Here is a 19,286-nt window from a genome sequence, read left to right on the forward strand (position 1 = left end):
TGACTGAGAAGATGGTTTAATGGGGAGGAATGGAGTGATATGGGGAACGAAACCTGAAATGTAAAGGGAACAAAAAACTTCATAAGCCTTACAATAGACAGGAGAAAACAGCAAACAGACAAAAAAGCAGAAAAGAACCAATCCTCTGACACAGGCAGAAGGTTGCATAAAGACAGATATTAACACTTAACCAATAAAACCTGGAGAACTTGCTGTGGGGACAAGGACTGGTCCAAGCCTCCCCTGTGGTTGTTGCAAGGCTGTGATAGTGAGGGGCTGGCTCTGCCAGGTGATGCTGCAGGCTCAGGGCTGGTGAACAGGGAGCACTGAGCACCTGTAAATCACAAAGAAAACAAAACATCACTGATGGTCCTGACACAGGCTCAGAGTTCAGTGTGTTCCCAGGGGAGGGCAAAAGTCATTTAACATTTGGGAGGCAAAGCGGCTGCTCCAGCCATGAGCACCATGTGCAATTCCCAGCAGTTTCCAAAGACTCACTCAGCTGGCTCCTGCCCCACGCTCAGGCAGAGAAGTGTGTGTGTGTGCCCTGCACAGGTACAGGCACAAACCCAGCTGTCCCATGGGAAAGGAGCAGGGAAAGGACAAGTTCAGGCTCTGCTGGGAGCTGGTGAGTGTGACAGCAGTGCCAGTGAACGACGAGGGGACACACGTGTGAGGGGGTCTGAGGCTCCATGTGCAGGGCACAAACAGGAGGTTCATGGCAGCGGTGGGGAGGTTTGAGTCGAGTGAATTTGCTGCTAATCCTCTTCCACACAGCCTTCCTCGAGGGAGGAGATCTCATGACTCCAGGGAGAAGTACATTGTGTAACTAAGCAATGGTGAACCCAAGCTCCATTTAACAGGGCTTGGCGCAGGCACAACAGAGAAGGATACTCATCCCAAGAGAGCGTGAGAGAGAGCATCTCAGTGCATCACCCGCCGGCTTCAAGTCCTTAAAAGCCCTGTGTGGCTTTGGGAGAGGAGCTCAAGTAGAGGGGGGAAAAGAAAAAAGAAAAAAGCCCATAACCCCCCCAGAAAACAGCTCCCTGCACTGGGTTTCCCTGCTCTTGTGTGGAAAAATTGCATAATGTCCCTTTGCACCACAAGTAGCTTTCAAATCTGCAGGATCAAAGCTGTATGGAGACACTATGGATGTGCCAAGACAAATTTAAAGACATTTCACAATTACAGCAAACACAAAGCCACAGTCTGGGCTCCTCTTGCTGTTCCACTGTGACATCTAGTGGCAGTGGCACTGGAGAACACCACAGGAATAGTGCTCCTGGTTTAAGGCCTGTCGCTGTCTCCTGAGTAGCTTTTCCCTATCCATCTGAGAGTTGTCTTGTATTATTTTGGAAAAAGCTCTTTTGCCACTAATCCTATTGGATTTTTACAGATGTAAAAAATCGGGATTTAAAGCTTTCACAGTTGGCAAGAGGGCATCCTGCTTCTTGGAATGTATCACTAGGTCTCCACTTATGTGTGCCTTGTTTTATAGCTTTATGGCACAGACACTGAAAAAAGACAAAAGGAATTGTGGTTTAAAGAGTGATAATTTAAGATGCTTTTACTGAAAAAGCCAACAAATTAAAACACAAATATTTAGGGCACAGCAGTGTCCAGTGAGGGCTGGTCTTCTAGGTCTCTAAAGCTTGAATTTGCAGTTGTCATCAGGTAAATCTTCTTTGCAAACCATTCTCCAAATCCAGTTCATTTGCTACCAAGACAATTTGGTAGCAGCTGGGCAAAATGTTTGTTCAGTCTATTGCATGGGATCAACAGCATATGATCTAGTGTGAAAAAATTGCCACTGAGTCACTGTGTAACCTTTGCCATAGTAGTTAAAAATGTCACTGCTTGCTTCTGCCTCCTGCTTTCATGAGTGTGGTTTGCAGGGCTGCTTCTCTCTTAGGGAAACATTTGGCCTGTGGGCCTTTGCCTCTCCTGACTGATTAAAAGGAAGATGAGTGTTTGTGCTTTGAAGCTTCATCTATATGGAGAGATATTCAGGAACTGTTTGGATGGTAATGCTGCAGGCATCGTCTTCACCAAATGGCCACAATTAGCAGAGAAGGAACAGCAGAGCAAAGCAACAGCAACCCAAGTCCTAAATTAAATGGTAGGTTAAAAAGAATGTCATTAATAAGAAAAGTAAGCAATAAAAGAGAGGCAATGAAATAAAAAAACAGCTTAGTGAAAATTTCTCCTTGGTGGCAGACACTGATGCCAAAACAGAAAGCCTGGATTTAAATGAGCTCCCCAACACATGCCACAGTGATTTAATTAAGAGTGTGAGCAACACACTGGAGAGGAAAGAAAGGGCTGGGAACTGGGGGTGCCAGGGCTGGAAGTGTCTGGGAAAACCTGTGGATTTGAACCCATCCTTGTGGTCCTTTCCCAGCCCATGGCAGCCTCACAGCTCAACAGCAGGAGCCAGGCTGCTGGTTAAAAAACACCACAAAAAGGGCAAGGCCACTGTGATAGATGATGGGTTGGACTCAAAGACCTTGGAGGTCTCTTCCAACCTAAATAATTCTATGATGTGCTTTTGCAGGCAGGCAGTTTTTAACCTGCAGCTTTGTCAGGTGAGGATGAACCCATCAAAGGAAACACTCCAGTCTTGGATTTTCCCCCTGTCCAGGCCCCCATCTTAGCACCTGGAGTGGGGAGAGCACTGAATCACATAATCATTGGGGTTGGAAAGGACCACCCAGCCCAACCCTCTGCTAAGGCAGGGTCACCTGGAGCAGGTGACACGGGAATATGTCCAGGTGGGTTTGGAATGTCTCCAGACTCCACAGCCTCTCTGGGCAGCTGTTCCAGAGCTCTGTTTACATTTATTAACGTAAAGGAGTTATTGCTAGTGTTGAGGTGGAACATTTTGTATTTTAGTTTATGGTCATTGCCCCTCGTCCTGTCTCTGGACGCCAATGAAGAGTTTGACAGCATCCTCTGATACTCCTTGGATGTATTTAAATGCATTGGTGAGATCCCCTCCCAGTCTTCTCCAGACCAAACAGGCCCAGTTCCCGCAGAGTCCGTGCATCGGAGAGTGCTCCGGACCCCTCATCATCCCTGCAGCCTTCGCTGGGCCCTCTCCAGCAGCTCCTTGTTTTTCCTGTGCTGAGGAGCCCAGAACCGGACACAGAACTCCAGGACAGGGCTGTTCCCTGCCGGGTCAGCGCCAGCGCTTCCCGCCCCGCCCGGCTCAAGATGCCGGCGGCCGTGAGGAGCGGAACGGGGCCCCGGGGCGGGAAGGGCCCGGCTCCGCCGCGCTGAGGCCGCCCGGCCCCTCCCGCCGGGCTCCGGCGGGGCGGGGAGGGGCCGCAGCCGGAGCCGGCCATGAGCGGCACGGCGGAGGCGCGGGAGCTGGAGGAGCGGCTGCGGGAGGCGGCGGCCCTGGGGGACGTGGCGGAGGTGCAGCGGCTGCTGGCCGCGGGGGCAGACATCGACTCCCGCAACGAGATCAATGGCTGGTGAGGAGCGGCCTGCGGGGTCCCGGCGCTGCAGGGGACGAGGGGCGGGCCGGGGTCGCTGCGGGGCCCGGCTCTTCCCCCGCTGCCCGTCTGAGCGGCGGTGTTCGGGGTGGTTGAGCTCAGGGCTCCCCACAAACGTATCACCAGGCACGGGGTGAGACAGCTACTCCGGGAACGCAGCTCTTGTGTTTCTTAGTTTTCCCATTTGAGAGTACAGGAAAGCTAATCTCGGGAGGCTCGGAGATTTACTGCTAAAGAGGATCACGATAAAAGCAGGTCGCCCTCCTTTTACCTGTCACTGTGCGTGTGCGCTCAAGGTCCCCGTCCAATCGCTTCTGCGGGACAGTAGTGGAGTCACCCCGCAAGGCAGAGGAGGGCCCTGCCCTGCACAACTTACAGATTCAGAACTTTAAATACAGCGCTGCAGTGAAGGAAACTTTATTCCCAGTTACCACTTGAGGCGTAACTCGGGTGAAGTAGGACGGGGCTGGTGAGGAGTAGCCGGGGCAGTGAATCCCAAGCCTTCTGCTTCCTTCCCGCAGGACCTGCCTGCACTGGGCCTGCAAGCGGAACCATGCCCAAGTGGTGTCCTGCCTGCTGGAGGCCGGTGCAGACAAACACATCCTAACTGCTAAGGGAGAGCTGGCGGCACAGCTAACATCGAAACCAGACATCCGCAAGATTTTGGGAGGTACCATTCTCATCTTAAAAATAATCTAGAATTCTTAGTCTAAACACTGAAACACTTTTAGTGCTTTTATCTGAGGCGGTAATCGGCAAAATCTTGGCTAGGACCATTGTATCTCATTAGATAGCTGTGATTTTTAACTGGAATTCATATTTGGGCAAGTAGACGTGGGTATTTCAGGCAGGAAAGCTGCCTGAGCTGTGTCACCAAGAAGTGGAAGAGCTGTATGCTTTGGGAAGTGTGCTGCTGCACTCCTGTTTGCTGCAATTAAGCTAAAGCTGGCACGCAGGCTGCAAATGGGGGCTTTTGCAATTGTACAATATCCTGTGATCTGACCATGATCAATATTATAAATCCCCTCAAAAAAACTTTATCACTCAGGAAGTTAAGCCTTCTGAGCACTTTTATAGTGTGACTTGCTGCTGGTATGGTTAAGTTTTGCCCTGTAATTCTGCCATCTTACACTTTTCATATGCACAGCAAACCCAGTTAGATGTGTGTAACACTCCTGCAAAAGAGCAAGTGCCATCAGCATCTAGGTATTGCACTCCAGATTAAAATTCTGATGTGCTTTACCTTTGGAAATGTGCTGTTTTCTGTATTTGCACTTAAATTGCTCCCTACAATGATCTGCTCTTACATCAACAGTGCAGGGTTATCCTTAACAAGGTTGCAACTAAATCATGACTCAGGTTCCAAGAGTTACTCCTGACATGGCGTGCTCTTACATGATACTTTTGCTTTCTTAGGGGCAAAGTGCTCATCTCTTGGGCCTAATTTGTGCCAAACGACACCTGTTTTTAACATCTAAACAAGCACACGTGTATGAACTCTGTTCATAGTTCATCTTATTTTTCTGTCTGTTAAGCTTTGATGTGTTTCCTGGGGAATAAACCTATCACCTTCTCTCCTAGTTTTTATTCTGGGAGTGTGGTATCATTGAGTAGATCTTTCTGATCTACTTTGACATCACTATTTATGTTCTGTAATCCTCAGGCAGGAATGTCACTTACTGCAGTGCTTTTGTGCTAGAGTTGAGTTTGTTTGGATATTACAGCAAGTAGTGACTTCCCTGAAGAAGTACTGGGTTGAATTTACTGGCCTAGGTAATAATAAACTATTTTCAGCTGTGCTATTAAAAGCATTTTAAAATGAGATTCAAGAAAGGACCACTGGTCATCCAATTCATTTGAAAGTGCTGGAACAACACTGCTAGAAACGATGTGTCTTGCAAAGGTTATTTTTTCCCCCCACTTTGTTTATAAAAAGCAATATACTGAAGACATTTACAGGTTTTTCTTTCACTTTACAGCTACTGGCTTCCAAGTGTTACATGCCTTGGCATGTGACTTCTTCACTAAAGAATTGGTGTCATTCTTTGATGGCCTTGGAATGTGATGTAGTTTCATGATACAATGGGAAAACTAACTATTCAAAATTAGATCTATCCAGTAACATGATGGATTTTTTTTCTCTCTCCATCCCTTACCCCTCATTTTTGAACTTCATCAATAGAGGAACAAACCGAATGTCAAGGATTGAAGGATTTAAATTTACCCATTGTTGCGAACTACTTGGCCAATCCACCATTCCCTAACGTTTGTACTGAAGAAAGCATTCCAGGCAGCTTGGCAGAATCCCAGAATGAAAGTGCTTCCATCTCTTCTGCTTCCCAGAATGAAACTAGCCCTTGTCCATCAGCAACTCAGGCCGAAAGCACCTGCACACCCAAGTCAAGCAGCAGCAAGACTTTCCCAGCACCAGATGCTGAAGCCAGGCCACCCCCCGTGCCCCCCATCGCTGCAGCCAGCCCAGGGGTGCCCCATGGCCCCAGCTGCCCCCCAGCCATGCCCCCCAGCCATGGGCCCTGCTCTCCAGGAGCGTCCAGCCAGGCCATGCCTCTGCAGCCAGACGCCTCCCCCAGCGGCCCTGCACCTGCCTTCCAGCCCATCTTCTTCACTGGAACATTCCCCTATAACATGCAAGGTAAGCAGGTGCCAAATCTCATAGTTCTGTTACTTACTGGGTGAAAAGTTAAGTACAAATTTCACTTAAGGTTCTAGTAAAGTAGAGGCAGAGATGTTGAATTCTGTGGCCAAAAGTGCCCTAACTTTCTTGTGCTCAGTCAGTTAAGTGAAATGTCTGTTACACTGTATTTTAACCATGGTAATACTTTACAAAGCAGTGAAAAGATCAGTCCACATAGCATGAAAAATTAAATTTTGCACTACATTTACACCAGATACACCTCTGGTAGTGTGGTAATGACTTTGTGACTGTATGGATCAGTTTTAGCAGTGTTAACATGATTCTTCTGTGTGTTTTTGCTGGAAGCTTCTGTTAACTGCACAGTATTTCTCAGTGAGATCACAGGGATTGTATTAAAAAACCTGAATTCAAAAGATAATGGTAAACACTGTAGTGTTGGGTTTGAGTTACTCATCTTTATTGTTGTTAAGCTTTTAATTGTTTCTCTGTCAGAACTTGTGCTCAAGGTCAGAGTCCAGAACCTTAGAGACAATGACTTCATTGAGATTGAACTGGACAGACAAGAATTGACCTACCAAGATCTGCTCAGAGTGAGCTGCTGTGAACTGGGTGTTAATCCAGAGCAGGTAGAGAAGATCAGGAAACTACCCAATACACTTGTAAGAAAGGTAAGAACAGAAATGACAGGCTACCTTGACTTTACAGACATCAGAAGGTATTTTTGTAAAAAGACTAGCAAAACGTCATCTTTGTTAAATAAAAACTGACTTAAACTGACAGATTCAAAGGGATGTTGGACCTTTCTTAAAACTTCATCATAACTTGTTTAAAAATAATTCTTGTAAAAATAGGCAGAGTATTTTAGCTTCTAAAGCAGATGGAACTATTACAGCTTGACTTTTTAAAAATGTATCCCAAACAGTGCATTTAGCGTGCTTTTGACATTAATTGCCTGTTCACTGTTTGCTTGCCTAAAAAGAACAAACAGTAAGGGGAAAAATGTCCACAAATTGGCATACAAACACTTAAAGATAGGCTGTTAATAAATGAACCTGCTCTTCTGTTCCAAAAATATACATTCTGGAGGTCCCTAAATGAAAGTGGTCAAAACTCTTTGTTACGTGACATGTACAAAACCAACCAAATCATAATGAGATTAAAGGAGAAGAAAAAGTTTGGGGAGAAAAATCACCCAGTCAAACCTGCTACACTTCTGATGAGTATATATGCTGGTAGGATTTATTTTCTCATTCTTTATTGCTATTATTGGATGTGGAATTTTAGTTTTTACTTCCTATAGTTATTTTATAAATAACCAGCTATGTTTAGTAGAATGTTGTTTTGTCTGTTCCTTACAAGGACAAGGATGTTGCCAGACTCCAGGACTTCCAAGAGCTGGAGTTGGTCCTTCTGAGAAGTGACAGCTCTCCTTTCCTGAACGCTGCAGCCATGCTGACAGAGTGGCCATGCTACAACAGCAGAGCATCCAAGCTGACCTACTGACCCTGAGAGCTGCAACTGCAATGTGAACACCTGGCCTTTGGAAGGCAGCAACTTAAATGTGTGTAAAAAACCTTAAGTTATTATTAGGGTTACTATTTTAACTAATATTTTATATTTAATATCCTGTTTGCTTTTATTTTTTTACTTGATACTGTATTCAGCCAAGGGATACCTCATTTGTCTAGTAAAATCACATGCTTCCAGTATATTTCAAGGAAGTTTATTGGTTGTATCTGGCAGTGAAGTCACAAAATATGTAATTATTGATAGGAAAATTATGTTAAGTATACCCACTCTGACCAAGTAAGATGTATGGAAAGATTTGGGAAATTGTGTGTCTCTGTGCATATATATGCATTTTAAACTTCCTTATTAAATTAAAAGAGGCACACAATGAATAGTTGCTCTCTAAAAATGTAAATGTCCTTAATCTTTGCACCTCACAAACACACCAAGATGGGTTGTGTGGAGATATTTAATCATTGGAAGTGGCAGGAGATACCCTATTACTGGGCTGAAAATAAGTGGAATAAGCATGTCCATATGTAAATGATTATACCCCCCCCACCCCATGAGAATATTGTACTTCCACCAAAAAAAATACAAAAGCCTCTCATAAATATTCCTTAATTAAGTTGGAGTGCCCTTTCAGGAGAAAGCTCGTGTTTCAGGAGATGGGGAGGGGACCCCCAATCTGCACCTGTGGTTTTATTTACTTCCTGACCGATGTGAGCCTGTGCATTACTCACAGCAGGTGTCAGTATTACCAAGACAGGGAAGCTCTTTGTGGCCATCCCTCGTGCACTAGTTCCAAGGAGGGCTGTGGTTTCTGCTGTGTGAGAAGCACAGTTGTGTCCTCATGAGATGAGAGCTGGAAGGAACACGGCATGCTTTTATGAGCCACTAGATGGGAAACACCCCACAAGCAAGTAACTAACTTGTAACTTTACATCATGCAGTCTACTGTCACTGTTACATAGCCTTGTTTTAGCCATGTGAGTACTGAAAGGGCTGAATGCCAGGTGCTTTAAACTTCTTTTTTTTCCCCCTCTTCTTTGTGGGGAGTGAAAAAAAATCATCTCTGGTTAAACTACAGACTTTTTAACTTGCATCTAAGCAAGTCAGTAATGAAAAAAATGATTTGTGGGTTAAAGTGTTTAAGTCACAGCATTTCTGGAGTATAAATAGCTTGAAGCCTTTCCTGATTAAAATGGCAGCCTGGGAACTTATACATTTGGAGGCTGTTTTCTTTTTTACCAAAAGATATGATGCTGACCTTTGCACCAAAAGCCTTAATTGAATCCTGTGGTGGGTGAGAGACTTGCTTTTACTGCATGAGCTTCTTTTTTCTCCCCTCTGTTCCCCCCTCCTCCCCCCACCCCAAACTGTATTGATTTTCCTTCCATCTCTGCTTTATGAAGCTGCACTAGAGCAGTTTCTGCACAGCTGGCGCTGTGTTTGTTGTCGATCTGGACTGCAATGTTGACAGTCAAACTATAAATAGTACAGCACCATGTTCTGGTAGAAGCAGCACGGCTGCCACTCACCCTGGCTCCTGCTTTACCCTGGAAGACTCCCTCAAGATGCTGCATGCCAAGAGAACACAGAAATCCCTTCTGCCAGCAGAGGAGTTGCTTGACTCTAGGCTCACCAAGTTACTTAGTCTTAAAATTCTTTCTTACTGCAGTCAAAATAATTAAAATCCCTTTGTCCATACACATCACCTTAACCCTGCTAACTTCCTATTCTCAATCCTGGTTTTTATTTCAACCAGGAGCTGAGCTACTTTAATGCCAGATTCAACCCTTGGGAAGCTCAAGACTGTGACACAGTATGAAGTAAAACTTCTTAACTGAGGTTCCTGCTTTGTTTTTCTTGTAGGACAGGAAAGAAGGTTTTATTTTAACAATTGTGTATTTATCTTTCCAGGCATAGCTCAGATTAAGTGCAATAACTGTCTGAAAAACAGTAGTGGTTAAATGGCTCAAAATTAATAGGAGTATCTGATTTCTTTCCCATACCTTAATTTAGGAAGTCAGTGTAAGGACTGTCTCCACTAATTACTGAGCTGGTTTAAAAAGCTTTATTTCTCTAGTTTCCACCAAGAATAACAGTTAATGTGTTAAACTCCACTCATAATCTGACTGTAGTAACAGTAAATCTATGCAGAGAAATATTTTTGTATGTTTTATGCAGTTTGATAAACTCTAAGGCACACTAGTTATGTTAACTGGTTTTGTTGGGCTTTTTCTTTGAACAATAAACTGTTGGAATGACAACTGAGATTAAGTTTACAAAACTTACTGTTCTTCCAAGGATGACTTTTGTTTGCACTACAGACTTGTACTGATCTGATATTACTACTCTTACATTAAATTGACAGATTATCAGAAATGACAGATACTTTCAGAATCTGAATCCCAGGCTAATGTACCTAAGGTACCTCATTTTATCATTTTTACTTTTGCAAAGTAAGGGGAAATGCAAATCCTGTAACAAGTAAGTGCAGTAGAAGGTGCAAGACAAACATTTTCATCGCTGAAAGAAGTAACTCATCTAGGAAGAGGCCGAGTCCTGTCTCCTAAGTTTCAAAAGGAGGAGGTGTTCATTCAATGTCTTTCCAATTAGGATTTAGCTGTAATTTCACTTGCTCACACTTTATTTTGTCTGAAAAACACCACCATACCCACTCCTCCATCCCCTGTGCCCCTGCACATGTATTTGCTTAAATTAATAAACAATAGAATATAAAAATAGAAGAACAGAAGTCAAGAAAGGAACACAGCTGTCTATATGTGGTATGAAAACCTAGCCCTACTGACCAAAGAGACCAAGATCCAGATTCCACACACAGGCCACACAAGGCAGCACAAGTTACAATGGTGTTCTGTCCATGTCTGACTTTGGTGACACACAGTCAAGGCCTGAATACTAATGGGAAAGATAATGCTCTTTTAAAAGAGCATAAATTCATTGCCTTACAGCCACAGCACTGACAAGTACACACTGCAGTTCTTTTCTAACAAGAACCACTCCGGCTTGCACTACAGCTTCACAGGGCACATCTCCCTCTCTGTGTGTCTGTTCTGACCAACTGCATAGGGGCTGTTAATATATCAATATTATAAATATCAATAAACAAATAAAATATCAATGTAATATATGCAATGCAAGTATAAGGCAGTCTGAATGCCAGTCAGCACTGGAATTGCTCTAAATATGCTGTCAAAGTTAAACAGTTTTATAAAGAGTTAATATCTACATTTTTATTGCAAGATTTCTGTGATTTCTTAACCAACTGCAGCAAAAGACACTTTTTGGGGAGATGCTGAACCCAACAGCATCTAACTGCTGCAAAAGTAAGCCAGAAATCAAATCCAGATGGCACCAAAAAACCCAAACCCACAAACAGCACAGAATAACTAAGCATCCAAATTAATAAACTAAGCTTGAAGACATGAGCAATTTATTAGGAAAGCAGCTTAATTAATATTATTAAATGTTCAATGACAGAGACAATCAAATTTGTAACAGAAATTCAAAGATACTTTATTTCCATTTCTCATATATCAAGAAGCTAGGAATTGCTTAGTTGTAAAAATGGGATTCATTTTAGTTTGATTCACACAAATACTAAACATTTATTCTTGTATTTTAAAGTCCAAGAATGAAAACTTGCAATTAAACACTGAGCAAGCCATGTGTTCAGGTTATGTTGGTTTCTTATCTTAAAAAGTCTTAAAGAAAAAAAAAAAAGGATACAGGACTTATATTCTCAGTAGCATATGTGCTATTATCAACACATCTTTCTGAACTCTGGGAGGAAACACCAGTCCTGAATTAAATTTTTTTTTAAAAAAATTCTAACTCAACTTTATATTTTTCTACGTCACTACAGCTTTCTTTCACCTCATTTTAAAGCAGATCTTCAGTTTAAGCTGTCTTCCGCTGTCTTCACAGACTCTTCATGTAGTAGTCCTATAATGCAAAATTTTGGGAGAACAGACGATTAGACAGCATTAAGAGCTTTTTGGTTACCATTCCTATACACTCGCCCAGTTGTTAGCTGTCATCTTAACTCTACAAAAACATCAATGAACATGACTAACTTCAGAAGCAATGACATAGCATTAATGGTTTAATATCAACATTAAATGTTTAAGAGCTCCTAGCATACATAATGCAACTACAGTAACAAATTATGTTACAAGAAGCTCATTTATCAGTTGGTATCTCCACTTTTAGTTCCTTATTTCAGGAATACAACTAAAGACCTTCTGTAAGAAAGAGCGGGGAAAAAACTTCAAGTTGTCCTTTCAATACAGTATTGGAATTGCCTATTGCTTAGCTGCTTCATATCCCACAAACAGTTTCCAGCATACATTCCTGCCATCAACACTGTCATCATTTGGTGGCATCTGTCTCTGCATTTACATTTGCCTTACAAGCCTGTCATCAGCCATTCCACTGTTCTGTGCTACGGCTGACTGCAAAGTCTCCTACACAGTAGGAAATATTAAACACATACCTCTTAAAGACTTGAATTGCATTGAAAGTAACAAGGCGAATATTATGTAGTGTTTATTGCATTTTAAACTCTTTAAAGATATCTAATTCTGGGCAGCACTGCATCCCTACACACAGTTGAAAGAAAATTCCATTCTGTTAACATCAGATTTACAGTATTCACACAATACACAAAAAGTCCTTTTCACTAGCTTCAAAATCAAAAACACAACAGTAAGCTTAAAGATTACAGGCAACAGCATTCAAACATGGATGTGGGTAGAGAAAGGAGTACCTGGCATGAGTACCTGCTTAGTTTGACTGAATCCTTGATTTTTAATTTGGCTTTTCATGGGCCGCTCACAACACCAACGCTGTGTGAGGTATGGTAGTCAGCTGCAATAATTCATAAACCCTACACTTCCATCAATCCAATGCTACTGGCTCTCGAGTTACAGAACAAACTGCATTAGAATGCAAGGCAATAAAGCAAAAAAACTAGAAACATCCTTGACAAAGAAATACTAGCAGTTTATATGAAAACAAAGTAGTCCAACATGTGCCTCAGATATTAAGTATTTAAGCAAAAGTTTCTGCTGATGTACCAACACAATATGGACTTAAATACAAAACCAGTTCAACTTTTTTTTTAAAAAAAACGAAACAAAATCCCTAAAAATAAAAAAAAAATCATTAATTTTTCTATGGTGACTATATTACAAATATGTCCCAAAGAGGCACACTAATGGGGGCACGAGTCTGCTACAAAATAGCTGAGACAAAACAATGTACCTCAAAATGTTTTGCAGGACTACACTGTCATTTCCTTCAGAAGGTGCTTTAGTTTGTCTTCTTACTTGACTTAGTTCCATCTTCATCTGTGCATACTTACGCTGCACTGTTAAACAGTAACAAAAAGCCCTAATCAAAGTTTGAAATAATGCACTTACCTCTGTCTGATCTGAGGTCATATCAGATCAGTTTTAATTGGACTGAGTGTCACCTTCAGATTTTATGTCTTCATTGGTCCCATTGACCTCATTCTTAGTCTCACTCTCCTTCGAGTCTGTATTTGTGTCTTCACTCTGTTTTTCTCGACTACTGGACTTCATACTACTTTTTTTATCATCAGATCCCCTCTTTTCTGCCATGAAAGAAGACATTGACCATGGATTTCAAAGTAAAAACAAACATTGCACATGTGAGATATATATTGCATACAACATGAGACAATTACTTTGTATAGCAGTAACAGTAATACTCAAGAAGTTACAGAAATAGGCTTCAGACTACCATGCTGGAATGGAGAGGGGACAAAATAAAGGTAGAAGGGGACAGTACAGGGTGGGGGAAGAGGAGAAACAGAGGCAGCTACTCAGCTCTCTGTCAAAATGAACAAATTTGGGGGAAAGAGGTTAGGCACATGTGTAATTATGGTGCATGGCTTCCTTACTTGTTACGGGACTCTTTTGGTCCGCAAGTTTTGATTTCTGATTGTGTATGGTTTGCTTTGGTTTACAATTCTTGTTAATTATGGGTCTTGAAAGAGAATCAGGAAAGAGTGATGGGACAGTGCTTCACTGCATAATCAAAGAAATTGATACTTGCCAATTGAAAACTAGCAATCTCAAACTATCAAACACTTTGGGAAACAATATTAAGCACTGACAGCTCTGCAGGTGGAGATCAGTGACAATCAAAATTAAATTTGAAGCTGCACATTTGTCAGCGTTGTTAATTCTCAATTTTATAAAAACAGCCATCACTTATAGACAACTCATTAAAAGGACTTGGGGAGACAGCTTGGAAGACATATAAAAAGCAACTTTTTTTCAAAGGCAAAGAAACAGCAAGATGTGGGGGAATGAGCCCACAATTTCATCATGAATTGGGAAGCTCACTGAAGCATTTGCTACACTAAAAACTCAATCTTCAAAGAAGGAAGGAAGCCAGAAGTAAAAATATTTCCATGGGAAGAAAGACATTCAGTATTAGAGCTGCGTGCCTCATCTGTAAATTCAGTATTTTCAAATTTACTAAAAATACCAATTCCTGCTGTATTATTTCACACCATAATATTCACCTCTTGATCAGTAAAGACACTCTGGAGAGAAAAAAAAAAAAAAAAAATCCAGAAAACCAACCTCTCAGATGTCATCATACAGAACAACATTCATGCTCTTTTTTCTGATTACTCCCTGCTATCCGGGCAAAGTAAATAATATAAATAGACAGATATATCTCCAACACAGGAGCGCACAGATCGAACACTCTGAAAAAGCTATTTTAAATAACATTATCACCTAGACTGGTATAACAGACTTTAATATTCCAGGAGACAAAAAGCAAGAAATTAAGTTTTAAAAGAACAGCGACATCCCGACTTCTTTGCTTTATAACACACTACACCAAAGGACAGGGTAAAGCCCTCACAGAGAAATGAAGGCAACTGCCTAATGACCACCAGTAGTGAGGATTCACCTGCAGAAGCACATCCAGTGCAGGGTGCTTGGAGAAAGCACACGGCAATGTCACCCAGCTCACTGAAAGACTAAGTCAGTTTGGGTCTGTCTGCCCTTGATTTGGCAACTCCGCAGGTAGATTGCACTCTAACTAACCTTGTTAAAAAGTCTTCTTTTTGTGTCTTAAAGGTATCTCCGGTGCACACGTGGATCCACTGAGGAATAGTAGTCTTGTTTCCCCGCAGAGGACTAGTAGTCAGTCCAATAATCTTATCTTCTGTCCTATGTAGATATGGTAGATCTTAATAGCCCTATGGATGTGCAGTGTGCAGGGTTTTGTTCTGTCTTTTTTGTGTCTTGAATGTGGTCAGGAAGGATAATTTTGTTTAAGGTTAAAAAAACTAATAAACTGTGGCATGAAAGATCAAACTCTTCTAAAAATTTTAGAATTAAAACAGGTTTACCATAGCAAACCTCCAGTTTGCCAAGCAGAACTGAGAAAGTGTATTCAACAAATAGCCCAATAACTTTTTAACCCCTGGAGTATCTGCAAGAAGTTAAGTTCCTCCACTGTATTTTTAATCAGTAAGAGAGAAAGCACATAAAATTAGTTTGCTGTTGAAAATGGGTGTATTATTTCAACTGTGATGTATTATGTATAATCACATAACATTGACTTTGCTTCATGATTAAACACATTAAAGCACATTTTTCTGATTGAGTTTGTGCGGGCAACTGAGATGTGTTTTGTGAGAATTCTTACCACAACAAAGTGAATCACTTTACTATTCAGAAAATCAAACATAATATCCAGTATTATTGAGCTGTTCTAGCAGTATCTGCTGAGGTTTAATCACTAACATTAAAACATGATCATAATTACTTTTATGTAAGTATCAGAATCCAGATTAGGGAAGGTAGAGAGCCAAGCCAAAGTGGTCTAGAGGCCCATTCCAGTATGAACCCTTCATAAAATTAAGATACCTGGAAAATAATTTTTCTTTTATTAAAACCCCCTATTTACTCCATCTCCTCTGAAGTTTGTTAACTTCAACACTAGATGCATTCTACTGATTTATATTAAGCTAACACTCAGCTGGTGTTAATGGCTAGTGGCTCCTTTCTTTAGCAAAGGTATCCCTGACCCTGAAATCTGAGTCACAAACCAAGTGCCCCCATTTTTACACATACTTTTTCTTATAACCTTGGCTGTTGTCTTCTACAGTATCTTAGTGAACAAGAAGCCAGGACTTCTGAATTTTCCAAGTGTGGCACTAATTTAATATGCAATTGTATGCAAATCTTGGGAAACTGTTTGTTGGGGTTTTCTGGTGTTAATATTCATATTTATAAAGCAGTTTGAGATTTCCAGATGAAAGGCACTACCACAAGTAGTTACAGCCTTTGCTGCTTACTTTTACAACTGCAGATCAGTGATGGCTATAAAGACCAGCAGATTCTGAAGCCAATATCCCCAGCGTACTAAGTTAAGATTTAACTTTTAAGTTACTACTTAAGTTACACACTTCAGATATAGGAATCTCTAAAGCTTTCTTCTTTACTACCTACCTACAGTGCCACATTGTAAATATTAAGCTGCAATGGTGCTTACAGCTTCAGCACAGAAATTGAATGTGATCTTATTAACGACTACTGGGTTTTTTTCTTTCTTCCCCTCCCCTTTTTAATTTTTTTTTCTGTTAAAGGATTTTCCCAGCAAAGGGAAAAACAACAAACTTCTGCTCTAAGGCCTATTTGTGTTTCTACAAATGTTAAGATGGCACAGTGAAAAAAAGTAATTGGTTTTCCCAGGTGGGATTTTCATCGCAGCTCATAGCATCACCTCACTGTTCTCATTTCTGGTGGAAGAAAGTAGCAAGCAGCAAATAAAACAGCCAGCAAGGAAATCAGTCAAGTTAAAACTAAAAATACTTGAGATGCTGAAGAAAGTTCACTAGCTCCTCTATTTATGGGAAGATTAAGGAAAGAACTGAGAAAATTGAATTGAGAGAAGCTCAAAACCAGACCAAATTTGAATAAATAAGAGAACAGTTACTTATATGCATAGATACACACATTCAGGAAAACAGGACATTCTTGACCAAGTACCAAAAATCTGTTCATAAAGCAGGCAAAAAAGGCACAGTATCAGGTAAGAATAGTAACAAATGGACAGATATAGGCTACAACACTGAATCTGAGTTTAAAGCCTGCACATCATTTCCACTGCCAACGAGCAAGCAACAAAACCCACTCTCTTACATGGCAAAGGAAAATGAGAGAAGCATCAATACTAAAGGTGCCCCACAGTATAAACCAGAATAATTCAAACAGTCCAAGGAAGTCAGGGAAGAGAAATACATGAAGCATTACCAACATTTTGGCAACCAATCCACTGGATAAATACGGAGAAGGGTCAAGCAGACAGGCCTATGCAACCCAGACACATGCACAGAGCACCTTTCATTCCAGAGAACCTCAAAAGTACCTTAGAAACACAATTGTTTCATCCATTACTGATGATCAGCCCATGAAGTGGGGTGGCTGTTTCGGACTGGCCATTAGTCAGCTCCCCACCAGAGCCAGAAGTATTACGTTCCTTCAGAAGTTCCAAAAGACTTTTAAAGGGGGAAATTTAGCAATAACAGTGAATTAGTATCTTCTCACAAAATTGGAATCTACAGTGTTCTCACTGTAGCTCTTTGTAATCCTACTTAAAGTCAAGTTTCTGAGCTTCAGCCTCTGGTGAAGCAGTGAGTCACCATGAATGCTGTGGTACATGGCATGTACAGTTACAAAACCGTTCCAAGGACTAACACAGCTTTCTGTTGAGACTCACCTGAATACTGACAAAGCAAAAATCACTTCGTTTGAACAAAAACAAAAAAAACAAAAACAAAAAAAAAAGGGGGAGAAAGGTGGGGAGGAAGAGCAGGAGACTGGGGAGGAGGCATAAATTGTCATTTAGAGCATCACAGAGATTCTGCAATATTTATCTTGGACTGCATTTATAGATTAGAAAAAAAACTTGAAAGCACTGTTAAAAGAATAACAACGGAAACCTGATAGTGTTGAGAAGTAACAGATGGTACAGGTGAGAAGCCAGGTACCAATCTCCCACAAAACGTGTGCCTGCAAAGGGTAATTTGCAAATATCCACTAAGAGTAGGAATGTAAGACATTCACTCTTACGAAATGATCATTACAGGCTAAAAGTAAACAGGTCTTAATATATAAAAAAATCCTTGCACACTTCATCTGCAGACAAAGTGTAACAGGTAAGAGAAGGATCCTGGGGTGTAGGTATGCACACATATGCAGTGGTGTTAACTGGAAAAAAACAAAATGCTTCAAATTGCTTGCAGCAACACACACAGCTTTCAGAACCAGGACTGATCTGGTACTAAGAACTTTCAGTCACTCACTGAAAGGCTAACAGCTTTTGAGACTCTAAGAAAAGAGTATTTCAAAACTTGCTAAGAACTCAGTCTTTATACAAACATACCTTTTTCTTTTGACTTCCTGTCTTGTTCTCTCTCTCTGCTTTTGCTTCTGTGCTTGTAGGACTTCCGATCCCGGCTTTTTGACCGTCTCCTGTCCCTACTACGAGATCTGTGTTTCCTTTCTGATCTATCATGGCTTCTGCTTCTCCTCCGGTCACGACTCCTTAACATTCAGAGAGAATGTAAAAAATGTAAATCTCAGCTGCTATTTTGTAACTCAGAATATAAAACTGTAGAACAGTAGCACTTTTAAATACAGTGATTATCTGCAGAAACCAAATCTTAACAAATTGTATATAAATATTTCCCAGTACATAAGACCTGGTTTCATACTGACCTCTTCATTTACTAAAACACTTAACTACACAGCTTCAAAGTATCTACCACCATGAAATAAAGATCAACTAAAGGAAGAAAGAAGACCCTACTTTTTTGGGAGCATTCTTTATCTGCTGAAAGCTCCCTCATAAAGCAAATTCCACCACTATGGTGTCATCTTCCAAAAATGGAGAGAAGACACTCAGCAAAAACTTGCTTATCCTTAGAACCAATAAGGTGTGTCTTGGCTTAAGAAGCAAGACCTAAGTGAAGCTAACAAATCAGTGATGTGACTCAGGCTGACAGATCAAGTCCCCACAAGACTTTTACCTTTTGGAAAGTTATATGAAAATACTTAGGAGACACACAGACACACACACAGGTACCTGCTCCGCCTTCTTTCTCTGCTTCTTGACCTTTTGTGGTCTCGTGAGCGGCTGCACCTCCTGTCAGATGTCCTGCTTGAATGCCTGCTACGTGATCGGCTCCTTTTACGTCTCTCTCTGTCACGAGCCCTCTCTTTTTCCTTTTCTTCCTCTTCACGTCGTCTCTTCCTTTCCCGCTCTTCTCTCTCCCGCTCCCTCTCCTTCTCTCTCTCCTCCCGTTCTAGCTTCTCTTTTTTCAACCTTTCATCACGGTCAGGCTCTTCTGTTCTTTTTCGTAACTTTTCCTTAAAAAACAAGTTCACAGGAAGAAATGATGATTACTCAATGACTCACTCAAGAAATGACGACTACTTATACTTAAGCTTATAGATTCTGAGAATATAAAAGCCTAAACTTTTCACTAGACAGCCTTTTCTGTGTATTAGGAAGCCTCCAAGCATTTTGCATTTCAATAA

The 19,286-nt window shown here is 41.4% G+C and overlaps 2 protein-coding genes and 1 long non-coding RNA gene across 15 annotated transcripts in view; 1 reads left to right on the forward strand and 2 right to left on the reverse strand.

The window, feature by feature from the left end:
• On the reverse strand, positions 1 to 3,853 carry LOC107212447. Its single transcript, XR_001524468.2, has 3 exons — positions 3,769 to 3,853; positions 192 to 334; positions 1 to 53 (listed from the first exon to the last, which is right to left on the reverse strand). It is a non-coding gene; the product is annotated as an uncharacterized LOC107212447 (long non-coding RNA).
• On the forward strand, positions 3,302 to 11,412 carry LOC107212444 (ankyrin repeat domain-containing protein 40-like). The gene is made up of 5 exons (XM_015645699.3): positions 3,302 to 3,476; positions 4,019 to 4,167; positions 5,680 to 6,150; positions 6,646 to 6,821; positions 7,513 to 11,412. Exons 1-5 carry the CDS (start codon positions 3,343 to 3,345, stop codon positions 7,654 to 7,656), a joined length of 1,074 nt encoding a protein of 357 aa, XP_015501185.1. The 5' UTR covers positions 3,302 to 3,342; the 3' UTR covers positions 7,657 to 11,412.
• Positions 11,181 to 19,286, reverse strand: part of LUC7L3 (LUC7 like 3 pre-mRNA splicing factor) — an 18,905-nt gene continuing 10,799 nt past the window's right edge. For 2 of the 13 annotated variants that reach the window (XM_015645692.3, XM_015645688.2), the window contains exons 8-11: positions 18,832 to 19,115; positions 18,130 to 18,290; positions 13,166 to 13,306; positions 11,181 to 13,060 (exon numbers count right to left, since the gene is read on the reverse strand). In XM_015645692.3, the coding sequence (XP_015501178.1) occupies positions 12,879 to 13,060; positions 13,166 to 13,306; positions 18,130 to 18,290; positions 18,832 to 19,115 (768 nt within the window). In that variant the 3' untranslated portion in view covers positions 11,181 to 12,878. Of the gene's footprint in view, positions 14,907 to 17,112; positions 17,243 to 18,129; positions 18,291 to 18,831; positions 19,116 to 19,286 lie in introns of all 13 variants that reach the window. The other 11 variants (XM_033518771.1, XM_015645689.2, XR_004499780.1 and 8 more) reach the window with 11 other exon arrangements.

The sequence above is a fragment of the Parus major genome, chromosome 18 (genome assembly GCF_001522545.3).
Source record: "Parus major isolate Abel chromosome 18, Parus_major1.1, whole genome shotgun sequence".
Lineage (NCBI taxonomy): Eukaryota > Metazoa > Chordata > Aves > Passeriformes > Paridae > Parus > Parus major.